The sequence below is a fragment of the Hyla sarda genome, chromosome 2 (genome assembly GCF_029499605.1).
Source record: "Hyla sarda isolate aHylSar1 chromosome 2, aHylSar1.hap1, whole genome shotgun sequence".
Classification (NCBI taxonomy): domain Eukaryota; kingdom Metazoa; phylum Chordata; class Amphibia; order Anura; family Hylidae; genus Hyla; species Hyla sarda.
In genome coordinates this window covers 315,123,548-315,144,779 of record NC_079190.1, presented here as the reverse complement: position 1 = coordinate 315,144,779, position 21,232 = coordinate 315,123,548, and the positions used below count along the sequence as shown (strand labels likewise).

The window sequence follows — 21,232 nt, the reverse complement described above, 5'->3', positions numbered from 1 at the left end:
TCTGTACTGCAGTGTATTATCCCTATCATTATAACACTGACAGCTGTCAGTGTTTCACTAATACACAGTGAAGATCAGACTTTGCCTTTGGGCAGAGCCTGATCGGCATTCGTAGCCAGGTAACCAGGGGCCGCTCAGAGGTCCCTGGTTGCCATGGCTACCAATGAGACCCCACGATCACATTGCGGGGTCTCATTGGAGAAGAGAGGGAGCTCCCTCCCTCTGTTACCGGTGATCGGTTCTGCGGTCACATTGACTGCGGCACTGAGGGGGTTAACTGTCAGGATTGGATAGCAGCTCCACTCCTGACAGCTGCGGAGGGTGCCCGGCATGCACGCCCGCGGCACCATGATCTGGAATGGACGTGTGTGTGTATGTGTGTGTGTGTGTGTGTGTATATATATATATATATATATATATATATATATATATATATATATATATAAAATGGTGTGATGAGAAACTTATTTGCATAAAATATATAAACACGTCCATTTGCGTTAAGGCACAGAGAAAATGGACGTATATATACATCCATCTGCGGGAAGGAGTTAAAGGGGTTATCCAGGAATTTTTTTTTTTTTACCGTATTTATCGGCCTATAACACGCACTTTTTAGGCTAAAATTTTTTAGCCTAAAGTCTATGTGCGTGTTATACGCCGATACCGCCCTAGGAAAGGCAGGGGGAGAAAGGCCGTCGCTGCCCGCTTCTCTCCCCCTGCCTTCCCTGGGGTCTAGAGCCCTACTGCCGGCCCTTCTCACCCCCTGGCTATCTTCGCCGCTGCCCGTTCTGTCCCCCTGACTATCGGTACCGGCGCCAATAGCCAGGGGGAGAGAAGGGGCAGCGGCACCCATTGCCGGCGCCGCTGCCCCGTTGCCTCCCCCCATCCCCGGTGGCATAATTACCTGGGTCGGGTCCGCGCTGCTGCAGGCCTCCAGCGTGCGTCCCCTTCGTCGTTGCTATGCACTGCACGGCGCGGCGCATGACGTCAGTGCGCCGCGCCGTGCATAGCAACTATGCAGGGGACGCACGCCGGAGGCCTGGAGCAGCGCGGACCCGACCCAGGTAATTATGCCACCGGGGATGGGGGGAGGCAACGGGGCAGCGGCGCCGGCAATGGGTTCCGCTGCCCCTTCTCTCCCCCTGGCTATCGGCGCCGGCACCGATAGTCAGGGGGACAGAACGGGCAGCGGCGCTCATAACCAGGGGGAGAGAAGGGCCGGCAGCAGGGCTCTAGACCCCAGGAAAGGCAGGGGGAGAGAAGTGGGCAGCGACGGCCTCTCTCCCCTGCCTTTCCTGGGGTATATCGGGGTATACACGCGCACACACGCACCCTCATTTTACCATGGATATTTGGGTAAAAAACTACGACTAGGACAAACCAATAGAGATGTGGTGGTGCTCTGACGTAGTAGCAAAGTTCAAATCTTCAGTACAGTAGAGAATTAGAAAAACATCGGCACTCACCGGTCTTCTCTTTAAAAAGCTTCTTTATTAATACATACTCACAACATGAAATGCAGTAAGGGAGAGGGATCCGTGCAGGGGGGGTAAGTAGTAGACAACAGACTCTGTTACACGAGCTTCATCCGGCCATATCTACCTGGAATTCTGTGCTGCTTCTTATACAGGTGGGCGGCCAATCGCCGACGCTCTGGATCGCCCTCCTCACCTGATGCACCTGACGAGTTCTCGTTAGAGTCTCATCATTGGCTAACCGTCGCCATTTTTGTAAGTGCGTCAGTATAAGAAAGCATATACAAAAAGACATGCGCATATTAAAAACTAAATATTTAAAAACATGGTGCATAATCTACTTTTTCATTCAAACCGAGAGTTCATAAGGGACAGATCCCCGCCCCCCCCCCCCCCCCCCTCCGGGACGACCCATCGTCTCGGGGGTGGGATCTGTCACTGAACACCTTTCTCATTATTTGGAATGGCTATTGAGCCCAATGCTGAAAGTCATACCTGCATACATAAAGGATACTCTGCATCTTTTACAGATGATGGAAGATTTGAATTGGGAGAGGGAGTGGAAGCTGTGTTCAATAGATGTAGTCAGCCTTTACACCAGTATACCACACGATACGGGTGTACAGGCTGTCAAGGAAGGACTAAGAAGGTCCAATAAGTCAGAAGAGTTTATTGGGTTCATAATTGATGCACTTTCTTTCGTACTAACTAACAGTACATTTATGTTTGGAGATTGTTGGTATAAACAGGACACCGGGACCCCGATGGGTACCCCGGTGTCCTGTACATATGCAAACCTCTTCTTGGCAGAATTCGAGAGGCAGTATATTTACTCCTCTATGAATCCATATATCGGGCATTTGAAATTTTATGCCCGTTATGTGGACGACATACTAATAGCTTGGGCTGGGACCGAGTCACAATTTGTCCGCTTTGTTAGACATCTAAACGAAGTGAATAGAATGAATCTTGCTTTCACATCTCAATTCGGAGGATCATCCATTGAATTTTTAGATGTTAAGTTGTTAGTTAATGATAATAAGATTGTGAGCGAAGGGTATAGAAAAGATATGTCCTGGAACACCCTTCTTCATTATCACAGCTCCCACCCAGCATCAGTGAAGAAGGGTATTCCCTATGGACAATTTATTCGTCTTAGACGTAATAATGCACAAGATGAGACATTTAACAAACAAGCCGATGATTTACAAAAAAGACTCATAGAGGGACAGTATCCAATACAATTAATAAAAGAAGGTAGAAAAAGAACAACAGAAATGCAACGAGTTAATTTACTAAAAAATAAAAATAAGAATAAGATACACACATTAGAACAGAAACGATTCACCTTCACCTTCCAGAATACTCCCCTGAATAGAACTATAGAACAAGCAGTTAGACGTAATTGGCACATAATAGAAAGTGATGCAGAACTGAAAGAAGTAGCTAGTAAAAACCCATTAATTTCATACAGAAAGAACAAAACTATAGGTGACATTTTGAAAAAACAAGTAAGAACAAAGAAAAATACAGAGAACCCATGGCTAGAGAAGTATTCCCCGAAAGGGAATTTTGCATGTAAGTCATGTAATTTCTGTAAGTATAATGCAGAGTTAAAAACTATGAGATTGGGGGCAATTACGCACACGGTAACCGACCTTATCACATGTAGAACTAAATTTGTTGTATATGTCATTTATTTCCCCTGTGGGTTCTACTATATCGGCAAAACTATAAGACAGTTATGTGCTCAGATAAGGGAACACCTATATTCGTTCCGTACCTTAAAGGGAGCACCGCGTCTTATTGCTCATATGATGGAAGCCCACAAAGGACAGTTGGATCATCTAAAATTCTCTGGGATCGAAAGAGTTAAACCCAAACCGGGGATAAGCTTGGATCAATACCTATTGCAAAGAGAAACATACTGGATCGTACAAACAGCAGCAGCAGGTCCTCTCGGTTTGAATGAAAAAGTAGATTATGCACCATGTTTTTAAATATTTAGTTTTCAATATGCACATGTCTTTTTGTATATGCTTTCTTATACTGACGCACTTACAAAAATGTCGACGGTTAGCCAATGATGAGACTCTAACGAGAACTCGTCAGGTGCGTCAGGTGAGGAGGGCGGTCCAGAGCGTCGGCGATTGGCCGCCCACCTGTATAAGAAGCAGCACAGAATTCCAGGTAGATATGGCCGGATGAAGCTCGTGTAACGAGCGAAACAGAGTCCGTTGCCTACTACTTACCCCCCCTGCACGGATCCCTCTCCCATACTGCATTTCATGTTGTGAGTATGTATTAATAAAGAAGTTTTTTAAAGAGAAGACCGGTGAGTGCCGATGTTTTTCTAATTCTCTACTGTACTGAAGATTTGTAAATTACTTCTATTAAAAAATCTTAATCCTTTCAGTACTTATGAGCTTCTGAAGTTAAGGTTGTTCTTTTCTGTCTAAGTGCTCTCTGATGACACCTGTCTCAGGAAACGCCCAGTTTAGAAGCAAATCCTCATAGCAAACCTCTTCTAAACTGGGCGTTTCCCAAGACAGGTGTCATCAGAGAGCACTTAGACAGAAAAGAACAACCTTAACTTCAGAAGCTCATAAGTACTGAAAGGATTAAGATTTTTTAATAGAAGTAATTTACAAATCTGTTTAATTTTCTGAAGCCAGTTGATATATATAAAAAAAACTTTAACCCCTTAAGGACCGGGGTTTTTTCCGTTTTTGCATTTTCGTTTTTTGCTCCTTGCCTTTAAAAAACATAACTCTAAAGTTTTGCACCTAAAAATCCATATGATTGCTTATTTTTTGTGCCACCAATTCTACTTTGTAATGACGTCAGTCATTTTGCCCAAAAATCTACATTGAAACGGAAAAAAAAAATCATTGTGCGACAAAATTGAAAAAAAAAACGCAGTTTTGTAAATTTTGGGGGCTTCCGTTTCTACGTAGTACATTTTTCGGTAAAAATGACACCTTATCTTTATTCTGTAGGTCCATACGATTAAAATGATACCCTTCTTATATAGGTTTGATTGTCGTACTTCTGGAAAAAATCATAACTACATGCAGGAAAATTAATACGGTTAAAATTGTCATCTTCTGACCCCTATAACTTTTTTATTTTTCCGCGTATGGGGCGGTATGAGGGCTCATTTTTTGTGCTGTGATCTGAAGTTTTTAACGGTACCATTTTTGCATTAATAGGACTTATTGCTCTCTTTTTATTCATTTTTAAATGATATAAAAAGTGACAAAATGCACTATTTTGGACTTTGGAATTTTTTTGCGCGTACGCCATTGACCGAGCGGTTTAATTAACAATATATTTTTATAATTCGGACATTTCCGCACACGGTGATACCATATATGTTTATTTTTATTTACACTGTGTTTTTTTTTTTATGGAAAAGGGGGGTGATTCAAACTTTTAATAGGGGAGGGGTTAAATGATATTCATTCACTTTTTTTTTTGCAGTGTTATAGCTCCCATAGGGACCTATAACACTGCACACACTGATCTTTATCATTGATCACTGGTTTCTCATAGGAAACCAGTGATCGATGATTCTGCCGCTTGACTGCTCATGCCTGGATCTCAGGCACTGAGCAGTCATTCGGCGATTGGACAGCGAGGAGGCAGGTAAGGGCCCTCCCGCTGTCCTGTAAGCTGTTCGGGATGCCGTGATTTCGCCGCGGCTATCCCGAACCGCCCACTGAGTTAACCGCCACTTTTTACTTTCACTTTTAGCCGATTAGCGATCGATTCACTATGACGCCGGGCCCGCCGTGATATGATGCGGGGTTACCGTGTAACCCCGCGTTATATCACGGGAGCAGGACCTGTACGTCCTCGGTCCTTCAGGGCTTAACCCCTTAACGACGCAGGACGTATATTTACGTCCTGCGCCGGCTCCTGCGATATGAAGCGGGATCGCGCCACGATCCCGCATCATATCGTGTCGGTCCCGGCGCTCATCAACGGCCGATCGCGGCGATGTGCGGTATTAACCCTTTAGAAGCGGCGGTCAAAGCCGCCGCTTCTAAAGCGAAAGTGAAAGTGACCCGGCTGCTCAGTCGGGCTGTTCGGGACCGCCGCGGTGAAATCGCGGCGTCCCGAACAGCTGACCGGACACCGGGAGGACCCTTACCTGCCTCCTCGGTGTCCGATCGATGAATGACTGCTCCGTGCCTGAGATCCAGGCAGGAGCAGTCAAGTGCCGATAACACTGATCACAGGCGTGTTAATACACGCCTGTGATCTGTGTAAAAGATCAGTGTGTGCAGTGTTATAGGTCCCTATGGGACCTATAACACTGCAAAAAAAAAAAGTAAAAAATAGTGTTAATAAAGGTCATTTAACCCCTTCCCTAATAAAAGTTTGAATCACCCCCCTTTTCCCATAAAAAAAATAAAACCGTGTAAAAAAATAAATAAATAAACATATGTGGTATCGCCGCGTGCGTAAATGTCCGAACTATAAAAATGTATCATTAATTAAACCGCACGGTCAATGGCGTACACGCAAAAAAATTCCAAAGTCCAAAAAAGCATATTTTGGTCACTTTTTATACCATTAAAAAATTAATAAAAAGTGATCAAAAAGTCCGATCAAAACTAAAATCATACCGATAAAAACTTCAGATCACGGCGCAAAAAAATAGTCCTCATACCGCCCTGTACGTGGAAAAATAAAAAAGTTATAGGGGTCAGAAGATGACATTTTTAAACGTATAAATTTTCCTGCATGTAGTTATGATTTTTTCCAGAAGTGCGACAAAATCAAACCTATATAAGTAGGGTATCATTTTAACCGTATGGACCTACAGAATAATGATAAGGTGTAATTTTTACCGAAATATGCACTGCGTAGAAACGGAAGCCCCCAAAACTTACAAAATGGCGTTTTTTCTTCGATTTTGTCGCACAATGATTTTTTTTTTCCGTTTTGCCGTGCATTTTTGGGTAAAATGACTAATGTCACTGCAAAGTAGAATTGGCGACGCAAAAAATAAGCCATAATATGGATTTTTAGGTGGAAAATTGAAAGGGTTATGATTTTTAAAAGGTAAGGAGGAAAAAACGAAAGTTCAAAAACGGAAAAACCCTGAGTCCTTAAGGGGTTAAAGGGGTACTCCAGTGGAAAACTATTTTTTTTTTAAATCAGCTCTTGCCAAAAATTTTAACAGATTTGTAAATGACTTCTATTAAAAAATCTTAATCCTTCCAGTACTTATCAGCTGCTGTATACTGTAGTGGAAATTCTTTTCTTTTTCAATTTCTTTCCTGTCTGACCAAAGTGCTCTCTGCTGACTCCTCTGTCAGTGTCAGGAACTGTGTAGAGGAGGAGAGGTTTGCTATGGGGACTTGCTCCTACTCTGGACAGTTCCTGACCTGGACAGAGGTGTTAGCAGAGAGCACTGTGGTCAGGCAGAAAATAAATCCAAATAGAAAAGAACTTCCTCTGTAGTATACCGCAACTGATAAATACTGGAATTTTTTATAGAAGTAAATACAAATCCGTTTAACTTTCTGGCACCAATTGTTTTCCACCGGGGTACCCCTTTGTTTCTGCAATGGTGTGTCTACACGTGGTGTATGAGCTTCAGAACTTCCATTCGGAAAACCCACTGCGTTTACAGTAGCCGCAAAGTGGATTAGATTTAAAAATCTTATCCACATGTGAATTTAAATTCTGCACAAAATTGACCTTTTTTATGGATTTAAAATCTTCAGCATGTCAATTCCTGGTTATTACAAATTTTCCCCTTTTGACACCAGTCAGAATCTGCAGTGTAATACATTTTGTTGTGATAACTGCATATTAAAAAAAAATAATTATAATTTCTACCTACAATTTCTACCTTTCTGAAGAAAAAGTGCAGCAAATCTGCCATATGTGCCATTTTTTTGTAGCTTATTAGTGCTGGAAGGAAGGTATGTGAGTAAAGTAGCAATCATGAAAGAGGCAAGCTTTCTGCAGTTCCTGCTATTTGGTCTTTTCCCAACATGAAAATTAACCCATGTAAAGCTGGGTCCACACCTGCATTGGACCCTATCTTGCGGATTTCGTCAAAAAAATGAAACCTAATAGTGTAGCATGTTGTGCTATTTTGTCTAGTAAGAGTCCAGGCAAGGAAACTGGACGGTACACCATTAAAAGGGAAACTCCAGGCACTAGACATGTTATCCCCTATCCAAATGATGATGCGGCACCACCGTCATCCTGTACACGGAACAAACTCCGCTCTATGCCGGATGACTGGCAAACACAGCTGCGAGGGAAAACCTAAAAAAAAACATATACTACTTTGCTCCCAGCACCGCCTATGTTCTCCTGGGGCTTGCCCCAATGCACAGTGTTTTATGGGGGAGATTTATCAAAATCTGTGCAAAGGAAAAGTTGCCAATAACAACCAATCAGATTGCTTCTTTCATTTTGCCGAGGCTTTATAAAAATGAAAAAAGCGAGCTGATTGTTTGCTATGGGCAACTGGGCAACTTTTCCTCTGGACAGGTTTTTTGTAAATTGTCTAGGGGTTGGCTCGAGGTCTGCCTGCTGAGCTGATCAGTGGTGGAGGAGAAACACAGCTACAAGTGCTGTGCAAAACTCCTCGCTTCGGGAGAACTGTGATGGCAGGATCGAGAGCAGTAAGTGTGCGTTTTTGTTTTGTTGTTTTCTTCCCCTGGTTGACCATGTTTAACCCCTTCAGGACGGAGCCCATTTTGGCCTTAAGGACCGGAGCGTTTTTTGCACATCTGACCACTGTCACTTTAAACATTAATAACTCTGGAATGCTTTTACTTATCAATCTGATTCCGAGATTGTTTTTTCGTGACATATTCTACTTTAACATAGTGGTAAATTTTTGTCGATACTTGCATCCTTTCTTGGTGAAAAATCCGTAAATTTGATGAAAAATTTGAAAATTTAGCATTTTTCTAACTTTGAAGCTTTCTGCTTGTAAGGAAAATGGATATTCCGAATACATTTTTTTTTTGTTCACATATACAATATGTCTACTTTATGTTTACATCATAAAATTGACGTGTTTTTACTTTTGGAAGACACCAGAGGGCTTCAACGGTCAGCAGCAATTTTCCGATTTTTCACAAAATTTTCAAACTCAGTATTTTTCAGGGACCAGTTCAGGTTTGAAGTGGATTTGAAGGGTCTTCATATTAGAAATACCCCATAAATGACCCCATTATAAAAACTACACCCCCCAAAGTATTCAAAATGACATTCAGTCAGTGTATTAACCCTTTAGGTGTTTCACAGGAATAGCAGCAAAGTGAAGGAGAAAATTCACAATCTTCATTTTTTACACTCACATGTTCTTGTAGACCCAATTTATGAATTTTTACAAGGGGTAAAAGGACAAAATTTTTACTTGTATTTGTAGCCCAATTTCTCTCGAGTAAGCACATACCTCATATGTCTATGTAAAGTGTTCGGCGGGCGCAGTAGAGGGCTCAGAAGGGAAGGAGCGACAAGGGGATTTTGGAGAGTACGTTTTTCTGAAATGGTTTTTGGGGGGCATGTTACCTTTAGGAAGCCCTTATGGTGCCAGAACAGCAAAAAAAAAACACATGGCATACCATTTTGGAAACTAGACCCCTCGGGGAATGTAACATGGGATAAAGTGAACCTTAATACCCCACAGGTGTTTCACGACTTTTGCAAATGTAAAAAAAAAAAAAAAAAAATTTTACCTAAAATGCTTGTTTTCCCCCAAAATTTTTATTTTTAAAAAGGGTAATAGCAGAAAATACCCCTAAAAATTTGAAGCCCAATTTCTCCCGATTCAGAAAACACCCCATATGGGGGTGAAAAGTGCTCTGCTGGCGCACTATAGGTCTCAGAAGAGAAGGAGTCACATTTGGCTTTTTGAACGCAAATTTTGCTCTGGGGGCATGCCGCATTTAGGAAGCCCCTATGGTGCCAGGATAGCAAAAAAAACCCACATGGCATACCATTTTGGAAAATAGACCCCTCGGGGAACGTAACAAGGGGTTAAGTGAACCTTTATACCCCACAGGTGTTTCACGACTTTTGCATATGTAAAAAAATTTTTTTTTTTTTTACCTAAAATGCTTGTTTTCCCAAAAATTTTACATTTTTAAAAAGGGTAAAAGCAGAAAATACCCCCCAAAATTTGTAACACAATTTCTCCCGAGTACGGCGATACCCCATATGTGACCCTAAACTGTTGCCTTGAAATACGACAGGGCTCCAAAGTGAGAGCGCCATGCGCATTTGAGGCCTAAATTAGGGATTGCATAGGGGTGGACATAGGGGTATTCTACGCCAGTGATTCCCAAACAGGGTGCCTCCAGCTGTTGCAAAACTCCCAGCATGCCTGGACAGTCAACGGCTGTCCGACAATACTGGGAGTTGTTTTGCAACAGCTGGAGGCTCCGTTCTGGAAACAGTGGCGTACCAGACGTTTTTCATTTTTATTGGGGAGGGGAGGGGGGTTCTATAGGGGTATGTGTATATGTAGTGTTTTTTACTTTTTATTTTATTTTTTGTGTTAGTGTAGTGTATTGTTTTTAGGGTACAGTCGCACGGGCGGGGGTTCACAGTAGTTTCTCGCTGGCAATTTGAGCTGCAGCAGAAAGTTTGCGGCAGCTCAAATTTGCAGCCAGATACTTACTGTAATCCTCCGCCCATGTGAGTGTACCCTGTACGTTCACATTGGGGGGGACATCCAGCTGTTGCATAACTACAACTCCCAGCATGCCCGTTGGCTGTCGGTGACTGCTGAGAGTTGCAGTTTTGCAACAACTGTAGGCACACTGGTTATGTATCACTGAGTTTGTGACCTAACTCAGTGTTTCACAACCAGTGTGCCTCCAGCTGTTGCAAAACTACAACTCCCAGCATGTACGGTGCATGGTGTACGGTGACTGCTGAGAGTTGTAGTTTGCAACAGCTGGAGGCACACCGGTCGTGAAACACTGAGTTAGGTAAAAAAAAACTCTGAGTTTCACAACCAGTGTGCCTTCAGCTGTTGCAAAACTACAACTCTCAGCAGTCACCGACAGCCAACGGGCATGCTGGGAGTTGTAGTTATGCAACCAGCAGATGCACCACTACAACTCCCAGCATGCACTTTAGCTGTTTGTGCAAGCTGGGAGTTGTAGTTAGACAACAGCTGAAGGTACACTTTTCCATAGAAAGAATGTGCCTCCAGCTGTTGCAAAACCATAAGTCCCAGCATGCCCATAAGGGAATGCTGGGAGTTGTGGTGGTCTGCCTCCTGCTGTTGCATAACTACAGCTCCCAGCATGCCCTTTTTGCATGCTGGGAGCTGTTGCTAAGCAACAGCAGGAGGCTGTCACTCACCTCCAACGATCCTCGCCGCACAGGTCAGTCCCTCGTCGTCTCCGCCGCCGCAGCTGCTCCTGGGGCCCCGATCCCAACAGGGGCGCCAGGGATCGGGGTCCCCAGCACCGGGGGTCGTCTTCCCGCACCCGCTCACGTCCTCCAGAAGAGGGGCGGAGCGGGTGCGGGAGTGACACCCGCAGCAGGCGCCCTGATTGGTCGGCCGGTAATCCGGCCGACGAATCAGGGCGATCGTGAGGTGGCACCAGTGCCACCTCACCCCTGCAGGCTCTGGCTGTTCGGGGCCGTCAGAGACGGCCCCGAACAGCAAGTAATTCCGGGTCACCGGGTCACCGGAGACCCGATTGACCCGGAATCGCCGCAGATCGCTGGACTGAATTGTCCAGCGATCTGCGGCGATCGCCGACATGGGGGGGCATAATGACCCCCCTGGGCGATATGCCGGGATGCCTGCTGAACGATTTCAGCAGGCATCCGGCTCCGGTCCCCAACCAGCTAGCGGTGGTGGCCGGAATTCCCACGGGCGTATCGATACGCCCTCGGTCCTTAAGGACTCGGGATTCAGGGCGTATCCATACGCCCTATGTCCTGAAGAGGTTAAATAAAGAAAAAAAAAGAAAAAAACTTAGAACATGTCAAAGACAAAGGGGGACATTAATCAAGGTATTTAGAGCCTTTTTTTGCTTACAAAAAGTCGCACATGCGCCTAAGCACTTTTTTGTGCGACTTTTGTGAGTAAGCAAAAAGTTACAAACAGCCTTACCTAAGCAAATTTCAGTTTTCACTTTTGCAGTGGTCAGGTATTTATAATGTGCTAAAGTTGCACGTAGGCAAACCCCCTTCAAAAAGTAACAAGTCTGCTCCAGGTCTGACCTGGAGTACAAAACTATGTGAGAAAATGTAAAAAATCGCCGCCGCTCATCTCTCCCCTGTCGGCGCTCATCTCTCCCCTGCGGGGGATAGATCGCTGGCGCGGGACAGATGATCGGCCCGGGCAGAGGAGTCGGCAGGCTCCCAGAAATATGAGCCTACACTGTAATTTCATATTTCCCGGCCTGGGCTTTGATTGGCTCCAGCTCTGCTCCTTGGCCACCCGACCGCAACTACCACCAGCGCGCTAACCATTGCGACTGCAGCTCCCAGCATGTCCTTTCAGTGAGGACATGCTGGGAGTTGTTGTGGCCGAGGGATATGAAACTAATTTCATATTTCCTGGCCTGGGCTGTGATTGGCCGAGACCGACCAGCCAATCACAGCCCAGGCTGGGAAATTAATGTAGTTTCATATATCTGGAAGACGGGTGGCTCCGCTCCTCGGCCACCCTCCCGCCCGCAACTACCAGACATTTTCACTACAACTCCCAGCATGTCCTCACTGAAAGGGCATGCTGGGAGTTTTAGTCCAGTAACAGCTCAGGTAGCAGGCGGGTGGTAGATGTGGATAGCGGCAGGGGACATGAGTCATGAGTGGGGGGGGGGGGGGGGGGGGAGAGATGAGGGGTTGGGGAAGCGGAGCCGGCCGGCTCCCAGAAATACTAAACTACACTGTAATTTTATATTTCCCGGGCAGTGCCGTGATTGGCCGGTTGGTTTTGCAACTAGGCCACCCGCCCCAACTACACCCGTGCCAGCCATTGCCACTTCAACTCCCAGCATGTCCTCACTGTTAGGGCATGCTGGGAGTTGTAGGTTTTCAACAGCTAGCAGGCGAGTTTTAAGTGCGACTCCATGACGGGAGTTGTAGTTTAGAATCAAGGTGCCTCCAGCTGTTGCTAAACTACAACGCCCATGATGGGAGTTGTAGTTTAGGAACGGGGAGACTCCAGCTGTTGGTAAATTACAAGTTATATCTTTCCCAGACAGCCAAAGGCTTTCTGGAAATTATGGGAGTTGTGGTTTAGCAACAGCTGGATCTCCCTGTTTGGAGACGCTGGTTTATGGGCGTTTTCCCTATAGGAAGCCACCATAAATGTACTAACCTCTTTTCCATGTTTTTTTTCTTCTCATTTCAGATCCGTGTATGCAGCGGACTTCTTCAGAATCGGTAGACTACATCGATGACCAGTGTTTTTTTTTAAAATTAATAAAATGGTTAACGAGGGCTTGTGGTGGAGTGTTTTTTGGAGTGTTTTTATAAAGTGGTGTTCTTTTTTTATTTTATTTTTATTTACTTTACAGGCTTAGTAGTGGAAGCTGTCTGATAGACAGAGTCCTTTACAAAGCGGGCTTAGCTTTATCTACAAAAGCAGCTAGTGCTAAGCACCGGATTATTATCCCGGTACCCACCACAACAGGGGTGCCGGAAAGAGCTGGTACCAACAGTCCGGGAGCATCAAAAATGGTGCTCCTGTGCCTAGACAGTAACAGGCTGGCGTTATTTAGGCTGAGAATAAAAATATTTATGCAAAGTATGTGTGGGGGTTCCCCATATTTTCATTCTCAGCCAGATACCAACCAAGCAGCAACAGTCTGACGTTACCAGGGTGGCCGAGGACCATTGTTACTGGCCCTTCCCATCCTAAATAACGCCAGCCTGTTACCGAGCGCCATTTTTGACACTTCGGGCCTATTGGTACTGGCTCTTCCCGGCACTCCTGTGGCGGTGGGTACCGGGGTAGTAGTTGGGGGTTAGAGCTAGCTGTTTTTGGGGCTAATGCTAAGCCCAGGCTTAGTAATGGATTCCGTCTATAAGACAGCTTCCACTACTAAGCCAGTAAGGTAAATTAAAAAAAAAAACGCAACACTTTTTAAAAACTTCTATCCTAAAAAACACTCCCCCACAAGCCCTCGTTAATCATTTTATTGATATAAAAAAAAGTAAAGAAAAACGCAAGTCATTGACGTAGTCTACCGAATCCGAAGAAGTCCTCTGCATACACGGATCTGAAATTATAGGGGAAAAAAACCACGGTAAATTGGTTAGTACATTTATGGTGCCCTCTCTTAGGGAAAATGCCCATAAACCAGCATTTCCAAAACAGGGAGCCTCCAACTGTTGCTAAACTACAACCCCCATCATTTCCAGGCAGCCTTTGGCTTTTTTGTGCCTTAACAGACGTTATTTTTGGCGGGAAACAATGGGAAACGCCAGGTCCCGACAGATGCCATTCACTATTATGGGGTATGTAGGGCGCCGTTGTTTTATGATGGGAGTAACGGGAGGAAAAAACTTTGCATGATTTATTTTTCCTCCTGCTATTCTCCCCAGGTTCCCCCACGGACATCACACTGTTGTCACAACGGCAGCGTGAAAGAAGCCTAAGTTTGTTACCAAAATTAGACTGTATGGACCTACAGAATACATAGAATATGTACCGTATTTTTTGCCCTATAGGACGCACCGGCATATGAGACGCACCCTATTTTAAAGGTCCAAAATCTAGAGAAAAATAAGATTCTGAACCCAACAGTGATCTTCAATCTGCGGACCTCCAGATGTTGCAAAACTACAACTCCCAGCATGCCCGGACAGCCAACGGCTGGTATACGAGGTAATACTCACGTGTCCCCGCCGCTCCGGACCCGTCACCGCTGCCTTTGATGTCGCTCCATCGCTGTCACCGCGTCCCCGTGGTGTCCCCGACGCTCCGGACGTCTTCTTCCCCGGGATCCACGCTCTCCGTCATCACGTCGCAATGCGCGCCGCTCCTATTGGATGACGGGACGGCGTGCACGACAACGTGATGACGTTGAAGGAGAGGTGCCGGCCATGCTGGGGATCCCAGCACGGAGCAGACACCGAGGAGGCAGGTAAGGTCCCTCCCGGTGTCCTATAAGCTGTTCAGGACGCCGCCGTGAAATTTCACCGCGGCGGTCCCGAACAGCCCAACTGAGCAGCCGGCTTAGTGTTATTTTCGCTTCTGACTCAGCGCTCATCTTTGATCGCCGCGTCTGAAGGGTTAATACAGGGCATCAACGCGATCGGTGATGTCCTGTATTAGCCGCGGGTCCTGGCCGTAGATGGCTGCAGGTATTCGCCGTATAAGACGCACCAACTTTTTCCCCCCAGTTTTGGGAAAGAAAAAGTGCGTCTTATACGGCGAAAAATACGGTGAAAAATACCGAAAAGTGCACTGGTTAGAAATGGAAGGTTTTAAAAGTTACAAAATTGTGGTTTTCTTTCCACTTTAGTCCCACAAATATATATATGTTTTGTTTCGCCATAGAACTTGTGGTGAAATTATTGATGTCATAACAAAGTAAAATTGGTGGTGCAAAAAACAAGGCCTTATATATGTAAGGTGGAAAATTTTAAGCGTTATGATTTTAAGAAGGTGAGAAAAAAAACTAAATTTAAAAAATATAAAACCCTGTGTCCTAAAGGGGTTAAAAAGAAATAAATAAATAAAAAAATAATAGAAAATATATATCACTTTTTTTTTTTTTTTACAGAGGAGAGGATTGTTTTTTTTTTTTTATTATGTGTGCTAAAAAAGCAAAACCAAAAGCAAGGAAAAAATGCCTACTGAACTTGCTTACCAAAGCAACGATGATAAATGTCCCCGAAACTCTTTCTCCCCTTTTTGTGTTCTCACTTGTAGGCCACAGTAGTGTTTGTCAGTGTTTTTTATCACTGTTTGTGTTGACAAAACTAAGAGTGGGACATAAACACTATTTAGATAAAGATTATGGAGTTATTTTTATCTTTTTGTCTGTTTTTGCTTACAAATCTTGAATCAAAACATAAAAGTGGGAACCTGTCAGCTTACTTATGCCACCCCTGGTTTTTCCGATATATATAGTAGTTTAGCATCACTTACGTTTTGAAGCATGCAGCACAAGCTGAGCACTACTATAGGCCAGTCAACAATATCCATCAGTGGCTGCTGCCACCGCTTTCTCGGTGCATAGGGAGAAACTTGTCAATCACCAGCTGGTAGGTGGGGGCAGCAGACCGTAATTAGTATTGGTGACTCTTCTCTAGGAGTGCATAGCATGTACTGCGTGCTTCTTAATGCAAGTGCTGCTAAACTGCAATACCTGTTGGAGTAAGTGACAGACCACTCCAAACAGTGTGCCTGAGCACAGGCATACCTTTTAAGGTTTGTGGACTTTTGCTTGTGAGTTGTTCAGTTTGTGTTTTTTCCTGTAATACAAATATGGTGGGCCTGCCTAGAATTTCAATCCCTTTAGCTGCTTGCTTTCTCATCCTTTTGCATTTTATTTGACAGCCCCTATGCGGTGTACTGTAGGGGATGGAAATGTCGGGCACTTAACCCCTCAAGGACACAGCCCATTTTGGCCTCAAGGACAAAGCCAGTTTCATTTTTGTGTTTTTGTTTTTTCTTCCTTGCCTTAAAATTCATAACTTTAAAAAAAAAAATAAAAATTTCCATCACAGTTTTTTGCGTGACCAATTGTACTTCGTAATAACACCTCTTATTTTGCCATAAAATGTACAGCATAAACAAAAAAATATATAATTTTGTGGGGAAAGTAAAAAGAAAATTGCAATTTTGCTACTTTTGGAGGGTTTCGTTTTTACGCAGTGCATTTTACGGTAAAAATTATTCTGTGGTCAATATGATTAAAATGATACCCATGTTTACACGCTTTTACTATTATTGTACTACTTAAAAAAAAAAAAAATATCTAAAATCACCCTATTGTGACCCCTTTTCCTGTATAAAGGCTCATTTTGTGCGCCGTGATCTGTAGTTTTTATTGGTACCACTTTTGCATATGAATTTAGTGTGCTGCCTATAATAAGTTTGTTCTTGTTGTGTTGAACGTTGTATGTGACTTTTTTATTACTTTTTTTTTTATTTTATTTTTCTGGGATGTGATGTGACCAAAAAGCAACAATTTCTGACTTTTTTTCTTTTTTATGTTTACGCCTTTCACCGTACAGGATGGTTAACATTATGTTTTGATAGTTCGGACACTGACGCACATGCCAATACCAAATATGTTTATAACTTTTCTTTTTACGCTTTTCATAAGTAAAATGGGGGAAAGGGGCGATTTACATTTTTATTCGGGAGGGGCTTTTTTTTTTCAAATTTCTTAACTTTTTTTAACATTTATTTTAACACTTTTTATGTCCCCATAGGAGACTATTTATAGAAATAATTAGATTGCATTCATAGGCATAGCACTCATCAGTATTATCGGCTATCTACTTCTCTGGTCTGCTAGAAAGGAGGACGAACGGAGGCAGGGGAGGGGACCTCTGTCTGCTATCTTGGCTGATCTGATCCCCTCAGCCGCGCTGCGAGTGATCGGATCAGCCCTTAGAATTGCTGCAGATGCCGTGATCTGTATAAATCACAGAATCTGAGCGGTTAAAGGCAGGCATCGGCGTGATCGCTCATGCACGCCATTACCGGCGGGACCTGCCATGCATGTAGCGACTACTGTTCCAGTGCTCAAGTCATGTATGGGACGTATATGTAGGTGCGCAAAGTACCAGCGCATCAAGATGTACAATTACGTCCATTGTCCTTAAGGGGTGAAAGCAATTGACTCCACCCCATGGGCATCTGCTGACATTGCATAATGAAAAAACACATGTTGCTTGCACCACAAGCAGAAGTTCATGAATCTAAAGGTATGCCTGTGAATGCAGCCTCACCTGTCCAGTGTCTGATAGGAGATATCTTCTTAAACGCAAGGAGGAAAAGAGGACAACTGGACAAAATGTCCTCAAGGGGTTAATGACCAAAATCTTCAGATTTAGATGCCTGCACTGTACTACACACTACAACAACTTGAATTTCTAATCCCCTTTTTCATATTCTAATAGAGCAACAGTAAACCCTTTTGTCTCAGAGTTTTTTTGTTACTTGTTCAAAGTTTTAGCTTTTTTTTGTACATGTTATATTATTTTCTTTCTTACAGAAATTGTCACTTAAGGCCATGAGAAAACCACGGCGTAAAGCACATCAGGATGTCAGTGGACCACAGTCTTCATCTCCCTGTTGTTTTTCATGTTCCCCTACACGAGAGACTTTAACCTATGCGCAAGCACAGCGAATGGTAGATGTTGAAATTGAAGGACGTCTTCACAGAATTAGTATTTTTGAACCTCTTCGGATTGTTTCAGAGGATGAACTTACAGCTCAAGATATAACAGAGTGCAATAGCAATAAGGAAAACACTGAGTTAACTCTTTCTACCAACTGTCGGAAAGCTTTCACCAAAGGTAAAAAGCGTGAAATTTGCCCAAAACATGCAGTGAATGCTAATTTGGAACAACTGCCACAGCCTGTATTTCGTGTAGTAGAGTCAGTTTCTTTAGAAAACACACTGGAAACATTTATTTTGCCTGACAGACTTTATCACTATATAGAACGTCCTGTGGAAGAGCTAGAAAAAGATATTGAGTATGATCTTGATGAGACTGATCTAGCTTGGTTGGATATAATCAATGAGAAACGCCAGAATGATGGCTTTTCTTTGGTACCTGCTGACACATTTGAACTTTTGTTAGATAAGTTGGAAAAGGAGTCTTACCATCAAAGCCGCTGTATTGGTGTGACACATTCACCTATTGATGAAAATGCTTTTTGTTGTGTATGCCTGGACGATGAGTGCCATAACAGCAATGCAATCTTATTTTGTGATATGTGCAACCTTGCAGTTCATCAAGAGTGCTATGGTGTACCATATATTCCAGAAGGGCAGTGGCTCTGCCGTTGCTGTCTGCAGTCACCATCGAAACCCGTAAGTTGTGTGCTTTGCCCTAATCAGGGTGGAGCCTTTAAACAGACTACTGATGGAAGATGGGCCCATGTAGTATGTGCAATCTGGGTTCCAGAGGTATGTTTTGCCAATACAGTGTTTTTGGAACCTGTTGAAGGTGTGGATAATATTCCACCTGCTCGGTGGAAGCTAACCTGTTACCTTTGTAAACAGAAAGGGTGTGGGGCATCAATTCAATGTCACAAGGTAAACTGTTATGCAGCATTTCATGTCACATGTGCACAGAGAGCTGGGCTATTTATGAAGGTGGAACCACTACGTGAAACTGGGCTAAATGGCACTACATACACCGTTCGCAAGACTGCATATTGTGAAGCTCATCGCCCGCCTGGCACTGAACAGAAAGAACCTTTCAAAAGCTATCTTGAAGACGTAGATGACCAGGGACAGATAATAAAAGATAAAGATGAAAAATATAAGAAGAGGAAAAGTGGAAAGAAGTTCCATGAGAAAATGTTTGAAGAGAATAACATAGAACCAGTCCGTAGAAGAGGTCCTGTGCCACTTATGACTGTCATACAGATTCCTTTGTGTAGGTAAGGTGGTGATGATAGAACTTCAGCATTTCAAGTACGGTTTTAAAAATGTCATTCACACGTACTGATTTTAAATTAAATGGAAAAATATAAAATGCATTTCCATACTGAGCATAGTCACTAGTAGACTTCAATCAGTCCATAAACTTCAGTCGGCCCAAAAAAAGTATAGGGATAGCAAGCCTTTCCTTGGTATTTCCTGTTGTTCACATGGCAGAATTTTGCACAATGTTCACACAGAATATTCCTCATGGACATTTCACTCCATGGGATTCTGCTGCGCTATTGACGCGGCAAAGTTTCTGAGACAGATGTCTCGGAAATTTAGATTCCGGCGTCTGCAAGGAAATGCATTGCGGTCTATGAGATGGCACGTGCTCTCTGTGTGGACATTCCGTGAAACCGGCCTAAGGGTATGTTCACACGGCAGAATTTGTGTGGAATATCCACACTGACATTCAGATGCAGCAGAGTTCCATTGATTTCAATGGGATGCTGCTTCACTGTTTACATGGCAGAATTTCTGTGTCAGATGTTTCTGGTTCAGAAATTCAGATCCTGGTTTATACAGAAAGAATAGACCTGTCTGTTCTTTCTGAAGACTCCGCAAGGAAATGCTTTAAAGGGGTACTTAGACATCTTATAAGATGCCTGATCGCAGGAGTCCCGCCGCTGGGGACCCCCGTGATCTTGCACGTGGCACCCCGTTTGTAATCAGTCCCCGGAGAATGTTCGCTCCGGGTCAGATTACCGGTGACCACATGGCCGGTGGCACGCCTCCGCCCCTCAATGCAAGCCTAAGGGAGGGAGCGTGACAGCTATCACGCCCCCTCCCGTAGGCTTGCATTGAGGGGCGGAGCGTGACGTCACACGCCGCCGGCCGTGTGGTCGCCGGTAATCGGACCCGGAGCGAACATGCTCCGGGAACTGATTACAAACGGGGTGCCGCGTGCAAGATCCCGGGGGTCCCCAGCTACGGGACTCCCGCGATCAGGCATCTTATCCCCTATCCTTTGGATAGGGGATAAGATGTCTAAGCACCGGAGAACCCCGCATTTCCGGGCGGTCCTTGCGCCTGCCAGATCGGACAGATGTGTGGAATATCTGCACGTATTTTCTGTGAGGACATTCTGCACAAATTCTGCTGTGTTAAAGTAACCTTCAGAAGACAGACTGCAGATATGTGTTATTAATTGAGTCTCACTTACAAATGTATCGTGATGATGTGAACGTGTGCATTTCTCTTTGAATATGTGTGTATACCTGCCATTGTTAAAGTGTGCTTTTTGCACTGGATATCAGCATAGGCTACATTCACACTGAGCAAAAAAGTTTATAAAATGTGATAATAGACGAGAGATCCGCTTGAATTTCCCCCTGAGTAATTCCTGCCTTCTATTTGGTATGCTGTATTAGGTTTGGGCTGAATACATTTTAAGGGTACGTTCCCACACGGCGTATACGCAGCGTATTTCAGCGTATTATTGCGCAAAATTTACGGCAGCAGCGGGAAATACGCTGCGTATTCCTTGCTCACTAAACACACAGGGCTTTCCGGCGGCAGCCCTATGCATGTAGTGAGTTTTAGAGGCGGGGCAGTGTGCTGGTGTGACTGTGAAGCACGGCTCCGCCTCCAAAACTCACTGCACACACAGGGCTGCCGCCGGAAATCCCTGTGTGTATAGTGAGCAAGGAATATGCAGCATATTTCCCACTGCTGCTATAAATTTTGCGCAGCGTGAAATACGCTGCGTATACGCCGTGTGGGAACGCACCCTAAATGTCTTCCTGATGTCACTGATGTCTTCCATTAACTCTAGATGCGGTGATCAGTACTAAACATAGCATCTAAAGCAGTTACAAGGCTTAGTGACACTCGTCAGACCACAGAGTGTTTTTAACAGTGTTAAAGATAGCAGCCGGAGGTGACTTGAATTGCTCCATGCTACCGTTCAGTGTCTTCTTGTATAGTCTGCCATCTGTACAAGTGGATTGCTGATATTACTGTATAGTAATAGTCCCTTGAGGGTTTGTTTTTTTTTGCACTTAAGTTTTTTCCTCCCCTCATTCTTATAATCGTAATGCTTTCAATTTTCTACATATAGTCCCATACGAGGGCTTGTTTTTTGTGCTGCCAATTGTGCTTTGTAAGTACATC

The 21,232-nt window shown here is 44.1% G+C and overlaps 1 protein-coding gene across 8 annotated transcripts in view; it reads left to right on the top strand.

The window, feature by feature from the left end:
- BRPF3 (bromodomain and PHD finger containing 3) overlaps positions 1-21,232 on the top strand; it is a 238,296-nt gene that overhangs the window by 14,827 nt on the left and 202,237 nt on the right. For 7 of the 8 annotated variants that reach the window (XM_056557734.1, XM_056557733.1, XM_056557737.1 and 4 more), the window contains one exon: positions 17,675-19,074. In XM_056557734.1, the coding sequence (XP_056413709.1) occupies positions 17,675-19,074 (1,400 nt within the window). Of the gene's footprint in view, positions 1-14,201; positions 14,326-17,674; positions 19,075-21,232 lie in introns of those variants that run through there. The other variant, XM_056557738.1, reaches the window with a different exon arrangement.